Genomic DNA, 20,256 nt, shown 5'->3' on the forward strand with positions numbered 1-20,256 from the left:
AATATGTCATTCTGGAGGAAATAAACACGCTGATTCCGAAAATCATCATAAAAAGTCTCTATCGTGTCTAAATCCAAAGATTTACCAACGTTTAATGTTAAAATAAAGGTATATATCCCTTTATTTTAGTTTGTAATACAAGTGTAAAAAAAAATATTATACATTCTCTATAACTCATTTAAACTTCGGATAAAATATCATAGATCATAGCGAAATAGTTGTATTTCAATAATGCATAATCAGCATACCTGTAATTATCCTTAAAAATGTTTGCTACTAAGGGATTTTCTCTTTTATTCCTGCTTACTCTCCCACACAAGGAACCAGCAGTAATCCCCTATCATTACAGGATCCCAGCAACCTTGGTATCACTTTTCCATTGTGGTGGAAATATCTTGATGAAACCGCTCCTCTTGTTCATCACTCACATCTCCCAAATTTTCGAGGAAAATTGAGATGGGAATGAAGAAAATGAATTTTCAACAACATTTGACAGCCCATGTTTTTGTAGCAGTCGAGTAAATTACACACCAACATTTCATAGTTTTCTTCTTTCCTATTACCCAAAATATCATGTACTATCCCCTTAAATGATTACTAAGTTGCCAATTCAACCGCCTTTAACTGGGTTTCAAACATGTTGTCTTTCAGGAGTTTCCAAATTTGGGGTCCTAATAAAATTCCTTCCTTAAGTTAAGTTTGGCATATGTTAAAATTAGGAAACACTTCTCAAGTATGCAAATCCATTACCTTCTTTATCTAGTCCTTTCACAAAATTTTTCAATCCAAGTGTAATGTGCAGGAATGGAAGAAGAACCTTGTTTGATTGCACTAAAGGAATATATTTTACATTACATTGTCCTGATATGAACTCGTCATGCTTGTCTCAGTGTTGCACAACATAATGATCATCTATTGCAAAGCTGTCCCACAAACACAAAAAACATTTTGTGAAACCGCCCTAGAAGCCAGTAACCTTAAGATCACTTCATATGTTCCAATCATAATCCTGGTATTTTATAGCATGTAGAACTTTAGACATGTTTCATGACTTTCTTTAAGTCCAACTGAATGAAACACAGGAACTGATGGAAATTCGTTGCCATTATGAAGCAAAACTGCTTTTAAACTTAATTGTGAATAAACAGCAATCATCTGACTTATCCACAACACCTAGTTCTTTCAGAAGTCCAATAATGTCTTTGCAAAAACACATACTGTTGTCTATAGCAGAATTTTTCAAAAATTTTCATGTTTTTGAAACACTGAAATCTTTGTTCCTGCTGCAAGTATATTCCACTGCTGTAACCTAGAACCTAACAGTTCAGCTTGTTCTTTTGGCAAATTTAAGTCTCAAACCAAATCATTCAACTCATCAAATCATTACAACCCTGAGAATATGTCAAACATAACTCACTCTATATTTAATAACTGTGATGTGATATGAAACTATCATGGCGATTTTCGAAATCTACTGATAAAAATTGGTTAAAAACAGCATTTAAGTTCTTGGAGGTAAAAATCATGTTGGCTAGTATTATTAAACTTATGTTAAAACAGCGTTCATTATAACAGCCTTCTTTTTACAGTAGAAATTTCACTACAGGCATACTCAGAACAATGAACTTTCAATGTATATTTTCGGATGAGGATAATTTCTACAATTAAAGATGACAATGTTTTCTTATTGACAATTCCTAAAATTAACAATGTTTCTTAACTTATTAACTAACACTTAAATTCTTAGCAAGCAATGAAATATGCTAAGTCATACATTATATTACTACTTTCAAAGATCTTTTTGAAATATGTTTTCATCACTGAGAAAATTAATGGTGATGAACATGTATTGTCCTGTTTTGTCTTTGAACAAAACAGCATACCAAAAGGCAATAGGACATTGTGCCACCTGCCATTTCATTTCCCAGGATACCAGCATGTCCATGGATCCAACAAAAGTGAGGGTCTTTCTCTCATTAAGAACTTTTAGCATTTTAGCATTTTTTGTGGGACCATATGAATGAATTTATGTAACACTTGGTGCTACATATTTATGCTGTTAGCTTTGTAGTAAATATGCTATATTCAATCAACAGCTTTAGGGATATTATACCATTAGGAAAGATGGCTACTATTCCTGCAATTGCTATTCTTGACTCCTTCTTGTGTAATCAATGTACTGAGCAGTATGAACTGAAAAATATTTTCAGATGATATTTTAAATTTTGGAGTTGTAAGTTATAACTTCAGTTGGTGGGGGAGGGAGTTAGTATGTATGTAATATTACAGAAAGATATATTTATAGCTAATAATAGTTGATGACTTGCATTGAGTGGCTTAAAAACATCAGCATGATTGTTATATAGCATTTCCAATTGTGGATGGAAGAGTATAGACCAGCCCAGATGATTTGGCCATGATCTCATTTTTTTTATCTTAATGCAAGATTACTGCTCATATCAACACCTTAGGCCATAGTGAGCCATTATATTTAGTCTGTACAAGTGTACAGACATAATATAGTTAACGGCAGGGCCAGACCAAGATATTTCTGTACCCTGGGCAGAGAGATTTTTGGCGCCCATTTATTATTATTATTTTTTATTTTTTTTTGGCCTCATTGTTCTTCTGGTTTTGATGTCACTTAAAGAATGGCACCAGGGGCAAGGGCCCTGCTAGCCCGTACCTTATCCGGCACTGGTTACTGGGATGATTTGCATCTTGTATTCTTCTAAGTGCAGACTCAAAAACCATGGGGAATCCAATTCCCTCAACCTAAGGTTGATTAACTACAGCCCAAATGAAGAAGTCTTTTAGGAACTGCTCTTCTATCCAACAGGATTCGAAAAAGACCTCTTCAAATGAGTGACAAAACTGCTATACCATCATGAAAGACACTAATGTGAGATGCTGCTTCTGATAGTAAGGGATGGTTCATAAGCTTCTACATATAAACTATGGACTAAGGTGGAGTATACACTCCACCTTAGTCCACAGTTATGCACCAAAAGCAATACACAACAGAGTGCTGGGTGAATACGACCAGCCCAGCACAGCATCAAATATTGCCAATGCAAAAATTTCTAATAACCAAGATTAGGTATTTCAAAAGTGTGCAAGGAAAGGGAGGTGTGCTTGGTATTATTTTAAAAATTAATTTTTTTCTATTTCAACTTAGAATGGGTTATGAAAATAGATAGTAAGCTTAGGTGTAATCAATGATTTATAAATGGCAGCCATATCCTGTGAGCACCCCATAAAGTTGATATTTAATTTCTAACATACATAATGCGAAAATGTGTGTGATATTTGGCTTTTAGTTAGTATTAGTATTCATAGTCTAAATTATGCAAAACAAGCAAGCTTAAACAATATTAACCAAAAAAAAAAAAAAAAAAACACTTCCCATATCACCTATCCATCCCCTCTAATAGCTTGTCTAGTTCTACCTTGAATTTACCCAAACCACCTACTTCCACGGGCTCAAACCCCGCCTCGGTCTAATCAAGAAGCATGTGCTACGCACCTGGCTGGGAATCACCAAGAAAGAGAAGAATGATGATATCCAGCTCAGGACCCTGGGTGTGCCAAGCCCATACTCACCAGATGTGAGCCCCTGGGATTAAATATATATATATATATATGTATATATATATACACACACACACACACACACACACACACACACACACACGTATATATCAATAGGCAATATATGCAACAGGCAACACCTGCTAGTACACAAATTGCTAGTCAGTCTGTTAGGCCTTAATACCTGCTATGCCTCCCACCCAAAATAAAAATTACACCACAAACGCAAACCCAAAAATTAAATAGTATCATGCCTGAATACGTGTGTGCACGTGCGCTTAAATCGACAATAGTGAAGGAACAGTCTGTATATGATTAAACCCCAGGGGCTCACATCTGGTGAGTATGGGCTTTGCACACCCAGGGTCCTAAGCTGGATATCATCATTCTTCTCTTTCTTGGTGATTCCTTTTGGCTCTCTCTCTCTCAGGATAACTTGGGAATATTTTTTTGGCTGGTGCAGCATAAGCCTCAGGCTTCCTTGCACCATACAGCTAATAATAATAATAAATTTGCAGTTACTGATTAGAACATTAATTAAAATCCATTGTTTAAAAAATCATTCACCTATCTGTTCCTCTATTCTTAAACTGTTTCAAAGGACACTGCTTCCACTACTGACAAAACGGATTATTCCATGCCATTTCCAACATATTCACTATGGAAGAAATGAGTCTCTATGGTTATAAATCTTCGAGTTATAGAAGCATTTTATCAAAATAGGCAATTAGATTTAGTCTTTTTTAGATCTTGCTTCTGCTTTTGATTTAGTGAATCCCTTTGTGCTCTGCTCTCTACTTCAGTTCTTTTTTTTTTTAGCATTCAAACGAATCTTCTAAACTTTATTGATTAATAGAGAGTTACTATTTCCAAAAGGTGGTGGTGTGCTCTATTTCTATGGGTGTACGTCATGATGGAACACTCTTTCCCCAGCAATTATCCCCCACTCTTGTTTATTAAAACACTGTTGGAGCATATGCTGGTGACCTTAAAATCTGATCTATTACATGTAACTGTGTGGAAACCACAAATAATAAAAATTCATTTCACTCAACTCATTCTAATTTTGGCCTTCAACTAAATGAAGAGAAAACTGTTCATATCTCAGTTACAAAACAGCACAATCCCTTCCCATCTTCCCCTATATACTGGACAACATGGTTATTCCCCAAGTCAGTGTGCACAAAAATCTTGGATTTATTATTGAAAATAAATGGCTTTTTCATTCTCATCTAAAAATTTTTAAAAGTTCTCTCCATTCGTAAATTATGGTTTTTAAAACAAAATTTAGCTGTGTCCAATTGTGAGTTAATTAGAAAGTACATTATCTCCTCACTATTTTAAATTTCTATTCCTCTGGGATCTGGTCATTATATGCAAGCTGCAATATCAAAAATATACTATTAGTGGAATATATGTTAAAATGGGCAAATGTTAAAACAAGTTGTTCCTATTCTATACCATGCTCTGCAAATGTGCAAATGCTTAACAATGTGAAATTTTCAACAGTTTCAGAATTAATCATTGTTTAGTCCCTGAATTTGTTTATTAAATTGTTCAATAATATTTGGCTTGCATCAATTCTCTGGAGAATACCGAGTAGCACATCCCCCCATCCCAAGAATAACTGGCTTGGTCCTGCTATTATGCTGTTATATAATAATAATAATAATAAGATTCTTTATTAACATAAATTTTATACAATAGTGATTCCTTACACAGAAAGCCAGAGGAATCTTACAATTAGTTGTTTATACAAGTGATTTGATTTATAAAAAAAAAAATAAATAAATAAAAATACCGTATTTCCCCACGTATAAGACGCACCTTTTTTCGAAAAATTTGGGGTCTAAAAACTGGGTGCGTCTTATACAGTGGTTGTAGATTTTTTTTTACTTGCATTCCCCGCTTTTTTCGCCCTTGTTGTCTTTGTGCTCATTGTTTCGCACTTGTTACCGGTATATTAGGTTATGTTTTACCACATTCTGCCCAGAAATGGCTCAGAAAAGATTTTCATACAGTGCTGAATTCAAGTTAAAAGTGAACCAGTTTGCAAAAGTGAATAGAAATCGTGCTGCTGAACGTAAGTTTGGTCCTCCTCCAACTTAGAAAACAATCCTAGACTGGCTACGGAAAGAAGAAACCCTACCGAAAACGCCACGGCAGAAGGTCATGAGAGGCAAGTCAGCAAAATCGCCTGATTTAGAGAGGGAATTGAAGATATGGAGCAAAGGGCAATTGGAATTCCTGTGTCCACAAAGATGGTTCAGCATGAGGCAAGAACTGCTGATGAAAAACAAGTTACTGATTTCAAAGGAGGACACAATTGGTGCTTCAGGTTCATGAAACGGAATGGACTAAGCATGCGTAGACGCACCAGACTTTCCCAAAAGATGCCTGAAAGCTATGAGCAGAAGGTCCTTGAATTTCATCGTTTTGTCATTCAATGTCGGAAGACGCATCAGTTTGAGTTGGGACAGATTGCAAATGCAAATATGGACAGTCCCCTTCAATTTGATGTCCCAAATTGAAGGGGGACTGTTGATAAGAAGGGGGTGAAAACTGTAACTGGGAAGACAAGTGGACATGAAAAGAGCCATTATAGAGTTGTTCTAGCTTATTGTGCCGACGGAATCAAGCTGCCTCCTATGCTGATTTTCAAACGCAAAACAATGACAAAAGAAGACATTCCTCGAGGAGTGATTGTCCACGTTCATGACAAGGGTTGGATGCATCAGGATGGGATGAAGATCTGGTTTGAGAAAGTTTGGAGCAAGAGACCAGGTGGGCTCTTACGCAAACCTGCCCTATTGATGGTTGATCAGTTCAGGGCACACAACAAAAAATACAAAGAAGATTGCTGCAGAGCAAAAAACAAAACTTGCCATCATACCTTGACATCCCAGCTCCAACCACTTGATGTCAGCATTAACAAATCCTTCAAAGCTGACATGAGAGACAAATGGAACCAATGGATGAAGTCTTCTGGGGACAATTTGACACCAGCAGGAAGAGAGAAGAAAACCAACTATAAGAAAAGTTTGTACCTGGGTGAAAAGATCTTGGGATATCAAGATTGAGATCGTTGTCAAGTCATTTAAGAAGTGTGGCATTTAAAATGCCATAGATGGAACTGAGGACAAGGCAATATATGAAGACAGGGATTCGTCATCAGACAGATGAGGACAAGCTAATGGATGGGAGTGTTGACAGTTATGAATTTTATGATGACTAAAACTTAAGTTCAATAACTTTATGTAATACATTTTTTTTCAAATTTCGGGCCCCAATATTAAGGTGCGTCTTATACATGGGAGTGTCTTATACATGGGGAAATACGGTAATAATAATAACTAAATAATAATTAATAGATCAAAGCAAAGATGATAATCAAAATGTAAAAATGAAGTAGTAATTACAGCGAAAAAGGACTACAAGTTGAGCAGAACATGAAATGACATCGGTTAACTTACTACGATCGGCACTTACATAAATGTCCTTTACAAACAGCAAGATGGGACAAGATGCCATCTTGATATGCCTTGTCTATAGTCCACAGGTCGATGTCGATGTTGAGCGAGTTGAGTATCCAGAGTCACATTCGGGAAGTGTCTCTTGAAATTCTGTAACCGCTGGAGCCTTGAGCACAAGGAGGGGGTACTACGGAGATGTCTGCCTGGCAAACACCAACCAACCAACCATGTTCCAGATGTTGATGTGATCCTGCTTAGCTGAGCACAGATGAAGGAATGACTATTTTTAGCACATGGGCTCTGTGGACTATGGGTGTATATTGCAGGTTGCAGCAGAGAGTAGATTTAGATGTTGTGTAGATCTGGTGCGACCACAAGTTGGCCCACTTCAGCACCCAGAATTCGAGGCCCCATAGTTTCCTGAGGCTGGTGGGTGGTGCCGCCGACCAAACTTCTACGGCATAGGAGAGTACACTACAGAAGTAAGTTGTGAGGTATTTCTTGATTATTTTCTCATTCTGCGTTTTACACAGATCAATTTTCATTCCCCAGAACGCTCTCAGGGCTTTGGAATACTGAGCTTGGATTTGTTTTTTATAGGTGAGGTTGGCATCAAGGATTACTCCTAGGAATTTGACACTGTCTGTGGGAGTCAGGACATTTCCTGCCAATTCCGGAAGTAGAGAAGATGCAGTATCAGTAGAAGTGATCCGACTTGGCGTAAAGATGAGACAGTTTGACTTCTCTGGATTGACTGACAGGCCAAAAAATTTAGCATACTTATAAGAATGTATTTAGGTAGCTGTTTACAGATTCAGAGGCGGTTTGTCTTTCTTGTGAATGACCAACATGGCGTTTGCATGGCAAGTAGCAAACAAAATCATCAGCATACGATAGGAACGCTGGAATTTGATCCATTAGTGGAACAAATATTGCTGCAAATAACAAGGCTGTGAGACAACCACCTTGTGGGATCCCTACTTCAAGGCTTTTAGTGACTTTAATGCCATCGCCTTTGAAGTGAAGCATTCTCCTAGATAGCAAATTATTGAGGATCTCGAGCATATTTCCGGATATCCCGTGGAATCTCTCAAGTAAGGCAAGAAGGGGTGTTATTTGGACTGAGTCGAAAGCAGATTTCATGTCGAGAAAAATGGTGTGAAGATCTTCGTTGTCATTCCAGGCCTGAAGTATTTTCTGTTCACAGACAGGATTTTTCTGGCCCATTGATTAAATTAATTAATAAACTAAATATTGATCCTATTTTTTTTAGTAATGATGTGAAGTGTCAGACGGTTCTGGGTATGCAAACCTCATTTTAGAGTGGGATTTGAATTATTTTTTTTTTAATTGCAGAATATTCAGATGAGGCATATGTTAAGTGCATTGTTGTATGTTGGTCCTTTGTATAGTACTATCGATTTAATCTTAGTTTTAGTATTTAATTTAACGTAACATAATTTAGTATTTTAGCTAATGTTTTTGAAATATGTTTATGGTTGTACTGTTAACCCCTCTGGCCTGCATGCCATCCAGGGTATGTAAGCTATTTAAATTTGTGGCATTTTGTTTACAATAAAATGATATTATTATTATTCTGTTTGATTTAAACTATTTTATATGCAATTTTGTTTCATATATAAAATTTTCTTAAGTTCCTTTTTGTTTTCTTCACACTTCCATTCTAATGAATTTTGCTTATTTTAATGTACAACTTGAAAATATTTACATACCATTACAGTCTATAACTGTAACTACCTCCATTATTAGTCTGAATTACTGAAGTTTTGCCGTATTAGAGATCAGAGCTGGCTGTAAGCCAGTCTTGAATATGCCTTCAGCTTAACCTGAGCGTGCACACACACTGGGGTAAAAATTATCCAATGAATCTTGAAAACAGTAAAACTTACACACACATAGACATAACACAGCTTCCCCACTTTTTAGTACCTTTCAAGCATATTTCCATTTATTACATACTGAAGGGATTTTTTGAATTTCCCTAAGAACTGTGTAAACACACTTGCTTAGTGTGGGTAAAACATGCATTAAATTTCCAAATTTTTTCCCCCCCCATTGTTGGGAAAATAGACAACTGGGACAGTACTTGAAAATGATTTACAAAGGCCATTCTGTTGCTGTTGTTTTTTTTTTTTTTTTTTTGTGGAGACTACACACCTGAGAGTATTGTAATTATTATTATAATATATATATATATATAAATATATATATAAGATTTTAACAGATAGCTGCATTTAAAAAAAAAAGAGGCCACTCAAAATTCATTATAATGCCTATTCCTTACTGTTCTATACATATATTTTGTGCTTTACAGCTTCCTAGGTTAATAATACATTTATGTATTAGGGTTATTTTTTATCCACAGATAAACTGCAAATTTCCGGACCCATGTCGACAAGTTCCATCAGGCCAGCTACTCCTTCCAAGAATAAAACTCCGATATCAATGAGCAATCGATATTAGGGCAAACTCTGGAAGTTGCCCCATGTAACAATGCACCTACAAATGGAGGGGGAAACAGTTTCAGTTTTTAACCATTTTATGTTTTTGCAATTAACCAAGCTGTTAGAAGTAAATTTTATAAAATATATTGGCTGAATTAGGGCTGAATTATTAGTATACTACCACAAAAAGCTTTGGCCAGAACATTCGTGTAATTAATAAAATTAATTGTAGCTGTTTTTAGACAACATTCATATAAGAATTAAAAACAATATAATTGCAAAAGGTGCATAGCTTACACAGAATGCATCAGTGAACATTTTTAAAAAATTCATTTAGAAATATACATTTTTAATCTTAAATGTGTATATCACTCCTAGCTTTGTGCAAACTCTAACAGAGAGTTAAATGATTATGTAATAACTTAGAGCAAAATGGAGAAGAAATTGTTGAAGTTAAACATAAGAAAGGCACCTGGGATAGATAGGATTTATTCAGTTATATTAAAGGAGGTGGCAAAGGAAGTAAGCAAACCCTTAGCCATAATTATGAGAGCATTCTTGGACTCGGGGGAGGTTCCCACGGACTGGAGATGTGAAAATTTATCTCCAATTCACAAAGGGGGATCAAAGGATGACATGAGTAATTACAAACCTGTTAGTTTGACTTCTGTTCCATGGAAAATAATGGAGTCACTGGTTAAAGAAGCATTGCAGGATCATCTGGACGAGATAGCAGTAATAATGAAGACACAGCATGGGTTTGTTAAGGGGAAGTCTTGTTGACTGACATGGTCACAAAGGAACAGGATGCAAAAAATAATTTTTATATCATATACTTGAATTTCAGGTTGGTTGGTTAGTTTGGTTTTCTTTTTTTTTTTTTTAGGAGCATTAGGAACTAAGGCCATATTGCTCCGGGGATATGCGGTGGTCATTCCCTGACCTTTCTGCATCATCTGTATTTGGTGGTCACAGGCTAGAACCCCGGTCTAATCAAGAAGCGTGTGCTACGCACTGCTGCTCCTGCCCACCTGACTACGGAGGCGCCTTGGATTTCAGGAATGCACATGGAAGACTACTGTACAAATTGGAGCAGTATGGCATTAAGGGCAAGTTGCTACAATGGATAAAAGGAAATGTCGAGTGGGAGAAGAGAGTGGTAATCAATGGATACTGCTCTACGTGGACTAATGTTATTAGTGGTATCCCTCAGGGTTCAGTGTTGGGCCCATTGTTGTTTTGTATATTTATCAATGATACTGATTATTATTATTATTATTATTATTAGCCATATGGTGCAAGGAAGCCTGAGGCTTATGCTGCACCAGCCATAAAAATTCCCCGAGTTACCCTGAAATAGAGAGAGAAGTAGAAAGGAATCATCAAGAAAGAGAAGAATGATGATGTCCAGCTAGGGAGCCTGGGTGCGCCAAGCCCATAATCACCAGATGTGAGCCCCTGGGGTTATGAAGATATATCAAGCATAATGTCAAAGTTTGCAGATGATACAAAGGAAAGGTTGGCAGTGTTGTTAATAACAGTATGCTGCTGCAACAGGATCTGGAAAAGTTGGGCTGAGAAGTGGAAACTGAAGTTTAACATTGACAAATGAAAAGTACTGCATACGAGGTAGTAACCCCAGAGAAACATACCAACTGGGTGGTGTTACACTCAGGGTAGTGGAGGATGAAAAAAACCTGGAGGTAATTGTGCAGTCAGTTTTTTGAGTAAGGAGATTACGTTGCACTTTGAAATTCTATGGAATACAAATAGCCAAGGCATACCTGGCAGTCAATAATTCTGTCATCAGTAAATGGGACCCACCTCGGCTAAAGTTGGTAGTGTTTTGATATGGCCTAAAAATTTTAATGTGTTTGTATATTTTTATAATTGAGAACTCTGTGTGTTTCACTGGCTGAGTAGATTAGTAGTAGTAGCATGTGATGCAAGAAAGAAAGTGTATGAGCTTATGCAGCATCAGCCAAAAAAAAAAAAAAAAAAAAAAAAATCACACCATTCCCTCCAAATGCCTGTCCAGTTCCTCCTTAAATTTATTCAACCTATCAACTTCCACAACGACAGATGGAAGTTTGTTGCAGCAATTAACCAACCGCTGGCTAAAGGCAAATTTCTGCACATCTATTCTACATGTCCTTTCTTAATTTGAATTTATGCCCCTTTAGGTTCGTAATATGAACGAGTGGAAGGATCCCATCAGAATTCAGCGTGCTCAACCCATTCAAGGCCTTATACACCTCAATCAGATCACCACGCAGGTGGCTAGTTTCCAGCCACTGCAATTTGCAGAACTTAAGCCTCTCTTGGTAAGAGGATCCCTTCATTCCCCTCACCAATCTTGTTGCCCTTCTCTGTACATGCTCAAGCAAATCTACATCCTTCCTAAATTGATTGATTTAAGTTGCATCACTACATACCATTTGGAAAAGTTACAGGTGAAGCAAAAGCTAAAATAGCAAAGTGGTCCCGTTTTAAGGTCTATATATAGAAAATGTGAATCTACAAGCGTGAAGATTTACCATTCCATACAGTTACTGAGTAGAAGACTGCATGCATTGACAGTGGTTTTAGGTTCAACCTGTTTGGTCTCAACGCAGAGGCAAAATTATAAATTATAACCCTCCTCCCTCTCGATGCTCTTTAACAACTATGCCAAACCAACCAATGAATCCCTACCCCCGCGGTGGCGGACCTGGAGGCATGGTAGTTTCGCCACACTCTCAGCGGAATACCGAAATGCGAAGACCAAATTCAATCGAAGAAGGCGGCCGATCATTTGCATATACTCCGTTACTAGACATTATTAGGATGCCGTGTCCAAGACAGACCGTGCCAATCGCACCTCTTAGCCATTTTCCTTTTACAAATGAAAACTGATACTAATTTTCTTAAAAAGTAAATTATGACTACCTGCTCGCTTATGTATGTTTGGAGGGGCATACAAATAAGGAGAAGTGTAACATAGAGAAATATATATAAATCTAATCATACTTCCTGAAGTCTGAAGCAAAAAATCCGCCAGCGGCTGGATCACTAGCAAATTCGACTTCAATCGAAGAAGGCGGCCGATCATTTGCATATACTCCGTTACTAGACATTATTCACACTTCCAAATATGAACTTTACAGTACCGTATTATAAAATAATCACACGAAAGAAACAAACTTCGAAAGGTGATTTCAGGTAACATATATCAAACCAACATCATCATAGTCACCCATCTTTGATCACGTGAATCTAAACTGTCAGTCTTTCAGCTGTTAAGAAATTAAAAATGAACTTTACTGCACCCACATTATCATTTTATTCAAAGTCACGAATTATAAAAATAAACTATTAAAATTAAAACACTGCAGCAAGAACTTTTAAACATGCTTCTAGCTGCACTCTCGCCCCCAAGCGTTTGTCATCTTACGATTCCTATTAGACATTGTACCATATAACGTTGGGTTCTTAGGTCATACGCTTTAGCTAGTAACGTTATGAATATGAACTTATTCTCCTAAATGTAGAAAAAACTAGCAGATATTAATAACCTTCGAGCTTATCTTTAATCTATTTATTTCAGAATAATACCGAGTTCGTGACATTCTAGTTTCTCCTCATCATGTCTGACAGCAATCCATTTGCGGTAAGCTGTTTTATTTAAGCGACGTACGTTTAAAACATTTTGTGACAGCCCTGTGTATATACAATACTGTATATATTATTTTCTTAAAACCGCATCAAGGATTACAATTAGAAATGTAGCTATTTATACTCAAAACTTGTTCATTGTGTATAATATGCTGGGCTTAAATTTTGTTAGCATCAGCGTATTTTTAAGTTGTGTTGGGATTTATCCATTTTAAGTTACTTTTTTTCAAATTCCTTTTGATTTCCCATGCTGATTTTAATTGCATATAATGTTGGCATCTTTCGTAGTTATGAATAATTAATGGCAAAATATAAGTGTATCTAAAATTATTCCAAAAGTAAAACCAGTAAGAAGCGCACAAAATTGTTTTCATCCATGCTGTTGCACTCAGTAAGGTAGTAGGTGCATAACACGTCCCATACTAATTAAGCAAGTCAGCATCTTACATAACTTTTTAAATAAAATTTGTTCATTACAGACGGAGAATGAATTGTTTGTTTTAATTGAAGTAAACAGATACTGATTGCTAGAGATTTTGTAGCCGATTTATGAAACATTTAACATTTCACTAGCAATGGTAATTCAATAAGCTGTTTATAGAGGAAGGTTTTTTTTTTTATAAATCGCTTTTCAAAATATAGCTTCCAAATGGAAACCAGTTAGCATCTGGCTGCACCAGAATTATATGATATGATATATGAAATGAATACATTTCTTGGCTCCTGTTCAAATGAATATTCTTAAGAATGGGTAATGCCATCAAACTACTTTGAACAACAAAAGGAAAAGTTTTTCCCCTCCTTTAAATTAAAGAGAAGCGATTGTAAATTTGAGTGTGCCAAATTTAAAGCTGAGCTCGAAAATTTGGTATCACCTTATTTTCATGGGCAAAAGAATGAAAAATTTTCTTATTTGTTGTTACAGTTTTTTGCCTGTTTGATAAGGAAACCAGTTTTCTCCATTTAGCTCTGTCATCCCACCATTCTTCTCTCTCCCTCCCTCCCTCACTCACTCACTCACTGCAGTTCCTCCAAGCTAATGCATCTTCTCTCCACATCACTCTTCACCTCTTGTGATTGTCTTGGCCTTCCTCCTAGTCTTTTACCCTCCATTTTCATTACTAACATCCCCTTTGGCAGTATGTTATCCTCCATGGTCTTACGTGACCAAACCATCAGTGCCTGTTTCTCTCAATCTTTTCTTGTAATCATTCATCTCCCACTTTCTCCTGAATGGCCACATTTCTACTATCGCTCCTGGTCTTTCCACACACACACCTCTCAGACACTTCATTTTCATCACTTACATTCTGATAATATCCTTCTTCTGCATTACCCAAAAGATTTATATATGAATGAAATATGATTATATTAATAATCATTATACAAATTAAATATAAAATATTCACCCCCTCCATTTAATAACTGCTATCTAGAGCTTCTTGGTGAAAGTCCAATGCAAGTTATCGTTTGGATTCCACCTTCCGTTGTAACATTTTTCCTTGTCTATATCTCTTTGAAACCTTTCGCCACATCAATCACTGGCACCAACCAAATCCGATTGATGAAAAAAAAAAATTTTTAATGTGAATGCACGATATATATTTTTAGGGACATATTACAGCTCATTTTTATAAGCATTCATCAATCCCTTAACAATAGTACCGTATTTTTTCTCCTAACATTGCCTAGGAAATTAATAGTGAATATTATTAATATTGAAATAGTAAAATGAAGCAGATTTTTTCTGCATCTGTCAAAAGAAAAAAAAAAATTCCCCAAATCACTACTGTCGTGGAAAAGTTACCACCAATTGTGTTTGAACTTAGTCATCTGCCACTTTTGATGGGATTTCTCTATGATTCTTCCACTTTGATCAAGTAAAGAGCCTACTGTCAACTTTTTTTTTATTTTATTCATCGAAAGCTCAATCCAAGAAATAGTAATGTTTCGGATCCTGCTTTCACCTGTCTTAACCCAACAACGATGTTGTTAAATACCCCAATAATACTCATAAATCATTGTCTTGCAATAACCTGGTTAGCTTCTATCATCCACTTTGGCAGCACTGGAATGAATGCATTTGTGGCTTAGTAGTGGCAAATGATGCAAGAAAGCAAGTTTATACAGTATCAGCCAAAAACCCAAAACTTCCCATTTCACCTATCCATTTCCTCCAATATTTTGTTTAATCCTTCCTTGAATTTATTTAAGCTATCAACTTCTGCAACGACAAAAGATGGAATCAACCACCACTGTTGAAAGGCAGACTTTCACACATCAATACTGCAACCATCCTTCCTTGATTTGAATTTATGCCCCCCTCAAGTGTGGAGTCTGAGCAAGAGGAAGAATCCCATTAGCATTGAGCTTGCTCAACCCATTCAAAGACTTAAACGCCTCAGATCACCTCACAGGAGCCTAGTCTCCAGGCACTTCAATTTGCAGACATGAAGCCTTTCTTGGTAAGAGTAAGTACCCCTTTGTTCCCCTTGCCAATCTCGTTGCCCTGCTCTGTACTCATTCCAGCAGGTCTACATCCTTCCTAAAATAAGGCCTCCCCCAGACCTGTACGCAGTACTCAAGGTTTTGCTTTTGCAATGATTATGTCATACCAAACTGACCCAGCATTGCACTAGCCACCCATGTCAACTAGATTCACGGCCTTAGATTTTATATGCTTCTGAACTAAGAGTATAACCACCCTCCTATGTTGTCTTTTCTGTATAGTGGATTTGGGGGGTGGACCCCTGGTTTCGCTTGACAATCAACACTAACACTGTGGCCTTTCTGTACATATTGTACTCGCCATATTTAATTTGTGTATCCCCTATATCTGAATAACACATCTCTGATATCCCAATATTTGCATTTGATGTCTTGACCAGCACTTCAAATTCATCAAATTGATTTACTATGCTCCTGGCATTGGTGTACATGCACAGCCCATATATTTACTTGTTCCACGATGACTCTAAGCAGTCTTTTAAATCCCCAGCACCTTCCTTTTCACTGCCATTGCCCATTCCAATAGAAGTAGTGCAAGAATCATTTCACCCCTGCCTGTGGCTATTTTAATCTATTAGTTTATGCTTCTCCAAGCTAGCAGTTTTCTGACCCAACTATCACTGCCTCTATAGCATATCCAGGGCTGAATTGATTGACAAGACTCTCATCATATACCCTCATCATGTCTTGGCAGAATTGCAGACACTTTCAAATTTAACCCTAACTTGTGCTTTTTTTTTTTTTTTTTTTTTTCAACATTGCCCTGTACTTAAGTCTGCAGATTGCCTATCCTTATTGTCATTAGTACATATGTGTGCAAGAATATCACTTATTGTGCCCATAAAAGATATCTACTCTACAACGTCATCACCTTTTGCCCCTAACAGATATACCCTGGTCCTATTCCGCCATCTTTTTTGCACAATATATTTCCCGTTTCCCTGACAATAGAGCCACCAACAACAACCAACTCCTGTGGGACCAATGCATTTTGCCTTGGTGGTTTCTGCTGTTTCCTGATAATTACTCCTGGCATTAGTATATAGAGAAATTATTGCATTTTATGACTTTTTATAGGCCTGATGCATCCTTTTAACTGTTTAAACATTTTTTTCCCCAGTAGTCTGCAATGGTGTGTGGTTTTTGCACGTGTTTCTATGCATAAGTTATTTACGGGTCAGTTGTTGTTATTTGGTTTTTAGGAGTATTAGCAACTAAGACCATATTGCTCCAGGATATGCGGTGGTCATTCCCTGACATTTCCGCATCCTCCGTATTTGGGGTGACGGGCTCGAACCCCGGTCTAATCAAGAAGAATGTGCTACGCACTGCTGCTCCTTCCCACCTGGCTACGGAGGTGCCTTTATGGGTCAGAAACAAATATACTCATAAGAGGGGGGCTTCTCTTTTTAGATGAATATTCCATCTTTATAAAACTAATTTCTTTTAAGTAGAGCAGGCCATACTGTGAAAACCTTCACCACTTTAAATTGAGTTTAATGTGGTATCAAATTGGCTGTCCCACATTAATTTTCTGATTCCCTGGTCAATAAAAAAACTATCTTTGATTTTTACTTCACTTATTCTTGTGAATCGATTCTTTGAATATAAAACATGTAGTAACCTGAAAAGCAAAGGGGCAAACATTACATATAGCCTGCTGCGGTCTACATGAGGCTAGCAGTTGCACGAGCTGTGTATCAGTTACTGAAAACATAAATAAACCCATACTTATTTACTTGTACACTAACACTATGAGTATAGTTAATAAATTTGATGACTTTGAAGTATTGAAGTCATTAAAAGCTGACATTACAAATATAGCAGAAACAAGCTGCCATTCTAATATTGAGGATACAAAATTTGAATATGATTGTGATGTATGCAGAAAAGACTTCTTTTTTTATATATATTTCTTGTACTAGGAAGCCCCAGCCAACTTCTGGAAACCCTGCCATCTGTTTACATTACTTCATAGATAATATCATACAGATAGAGATTTACAGTATCATTAGCTGTTATACATGCCCCTCTCCTTCTAGACAGAGTTACAGATCTGGTCACTTTCGTTTGAGAATTTAGCAGTCCAAAAGCAGATCAGAAGCACAGCAATGAGTTGTGCTTCTGATCAACATAGTACAATGAGTTGCTTCGTGATATTGCAGTAGCTCATTCACAAGCTGCAGAAGGGAAGGAGATGCTTGATCTATCCTAGTCTGTTCTCTTTTCATGTTGTACTGAAAGCTGTAACCTAGTCTGTTCTCTGGTCATCAGTGCAAGAAGCCCCATGATGGTGCAGTAGTTGTCAGCAAGCAGCATAAGGATCTGCATTATAACACTGTAGTCACAAGCATCATTGTAATAGTTCAGGTATTGTGTGGCATTTATAGTGCAATACAATGAATTGTACAGATTTCTGTAGTTGGGCCCTTAAGTACCACTGGTAGTAAAAATAAAAATAAATTTTCTGTTTATACTACAGGACAACCACACGGTCAGAGGAGTTCACAAGGTAGAGAGAATACAAGAAACAGCACCGTATTCAGCAGTCACGGGCTTGAACTCGGGTAACTCAAGGCACGTGTACTTATGCACCCGCGCGCATGACCACTCGGCTATGGCGGCGTACTAATAATTGTCTGAAGGATTGGCAGTGTAATTGTTTTACTACATTAGAAACCTTGATGCACTTAAACTATAAGAAGTCAACCAGTACACTAGCAGTTACTTGAAAGAGCAGTAGGAGCTGTTTGAAGGAAAAATAATTCAGTTTCGTGAAGGAGGAGAAGATTTTAGCATTATCATTAGCAAAAGCATATGATGCAAGAAAGCAAGCTTATACAGCATCAGCCAAAAAAAACCTCCCCATTTCACCCATCCATTCGCTCCAAAACTTTTAGTTCTTCCTTGAATTTACTCAAGCTATCAACAGCAACAGATGGCAGTTTGTTCCAACATCAACTACCCACTGGCTAAAGGCAAATTTCTGCATCTATTCTACAACTGTCTTTCCTCAATTTCAGTTAATGCACCCTCAGGTTTGTAATCTGAGCAAGAGAAAGAATCCCATCAGCATTGAGCCTGCTTAGAGCATTTAAGGCCTTATACACCTCAGTCTGATCACCTTGCAGGTGCCTAATCTCCAGATGCTGCAATTTGCAGAACTTAAGCCTTTCTTGGTAAGAGCACCCCTTTGTTTCCCCTCACCAGTCTTGTTACCCTCTGTACTCGTTCTAGCAGCTCTACTCCTTCCTAAAATGAGAACCTAGACCTGTACGCAGTACTCAAGATGTGGCCTGACCATTGCCTTATACAATGGGATAATTACCTCCTTATTTCTGCCACAAAAATTCCAATATATCATTGACAAACCCCATGAGCTGCCCTGACAACCTCTCCACATTGCTCTGAGAACTTCATATCAGACTGCACAATTACCCCCAGGTCTTTTTTAATTTTTTAATACCCTGACACAGTTGGTACATTTCTCTGGGGTTACTGCTACCCATATGCAGTACTTTGCATTTGTGGTGCATCATGAACCAAACTAAAATTTGCATTTGCCAATGTTAAATTTCAGTTGCCACTTCTCAGCCCATCTGCCCAACTTTTCTACATCCTGTTGCAGCAGCACACTGTCATTAACAATCCTGCCAACCTTGGTATCATCTGAAAACTTCATCATTAAGCCTGATATACCTTCATCAATATTGTTGATAAATATACAAAACAACCATGGGCCCAATGCCGAACCCTGGGGGACACCACTAATAAAACTAGTCTATGAAGAGCAATGTCCTTAGATTACGACTCTATCTTCTCATGCTCAACTATCCTTTTATCCATTGTAGCAACTTACCCTTGATGCCATACTGCTCCAATTTGAACAGTGGTCTTCCATGTGCAACAGTATCAAAATCTTTCCTGAAATCCAAGTATATGATATCAGAATTATTTTTTGCATCCAGTTCCTTTCTAACCATATAGTATCCAATCAAATTGGTCAGACCCGACTTCTCCTTAACAAACCCATTTTGTGTCTGAATTATTACTGCAGACTTGTCTAGATGATCCTGCAATGAATCTTTAACCAGTGACTCCATTACTTTCCCTAGAACATAAGTTAAACTAACAGGTCTGTAATTACTCGTGTCACCCTTTGATCCTCCTATGTATGAAAAAGTACATTTGCGCATCTCCAGTCCCTGGGGACCTCCTGAGTCCAACGATGCTCTCATAATTATTGCTAAGGGTTTGCTTACTTCCTTTGCTGCATCCTTTAATGTAACTGGATAGATCCCATCCACCCCAGGTACCTTTCTTATGTTCAACTTCAACAATTTCTCCTCGACTTTGCCAGTTATTACAAAATCATTTCGCTGCCTGTTAAAGTTTAATAAGCTTCAATTCTCCACTTCCCTGCAGAATTCCTCATGTGTGAATGTAGATGCAAAATACTCATTCAGTTTGTCAAACCATCGATGTCAAGTGGACCAATCTGATTCATCCCCTTCCTTCTATGGTTTATATAAGTAAAGAAGTCTTTGCTGTTTTTCTTTGCATCC

General features: G+C 37.2%; 2 protein-coding genes across 7 annotated transcripts in view; one reads left to right on the top strand and one right to left on the bottom strand.

Annotated features, from left to right (window-relative positions):
- Positions 1–12,754, bottom strand: part of rb (adaptor related protein complex 3 subunit ruby) — a 445,832-nt gene extending 433,078 nt beyond the window's left edge. For all 3 annotated transcript variants that reach the window (XM_090381955.1, XM_090381954.1, XM_090381953.1), the window contains exon 1: positions 12,539–12,754. In XM_090381955.1, the coding sequence (XP_090238081.1) occupies positions 12,539–12,645 (107 nt within the window). In that variant the 5' untranslated portion in view covers positions 12,646–12,754. The remainder of the gene's footprint in view (positions 1–12,538) is intronic.
- A 209-nt stretch (positions 12,755–12,963) lies between these two features.
- The window catches only part of LOC150080597 (secretory carrier-associated membrane protein 1-like), a 200,133-nt gene continuing 192,840 nt past the window's right edge, over positions 12,964–20,256 (top strand). For all 4 annotated transcript variants that reach the window (XR_016547416.1, XM_090381746.1, XM_090381748.1 and 1 more), the window contains exon 1: positions 12,964–13,178. Coding sequence is in view for 3 of the 4 variants with exons in the window: in XM_090381746.1 (XP_090237872.1) it covers positions 13,155–13,178 (24 nt within the window). In the remaining variant the exon portion in view is untranslated. The remainder of the gene's footprint in view (positions 13,179–20,256) is intronic.

This window comes from Mastigoproctus giganteus, chromosome 9 (assembly GCF_048544385.1).
Source record: "Mastigoproctus giganteus isolate SK-2022 chromosome 9, ASM4854438v1, whole genome shotgun sequence".
Taxonomy (NCBI): Eukaryota; Metazoa; Arthropoda; class Arachnida; order Uropygi; family Thelyphonidae; genus Mastigoproctus; species Mastigoproctus giganteus.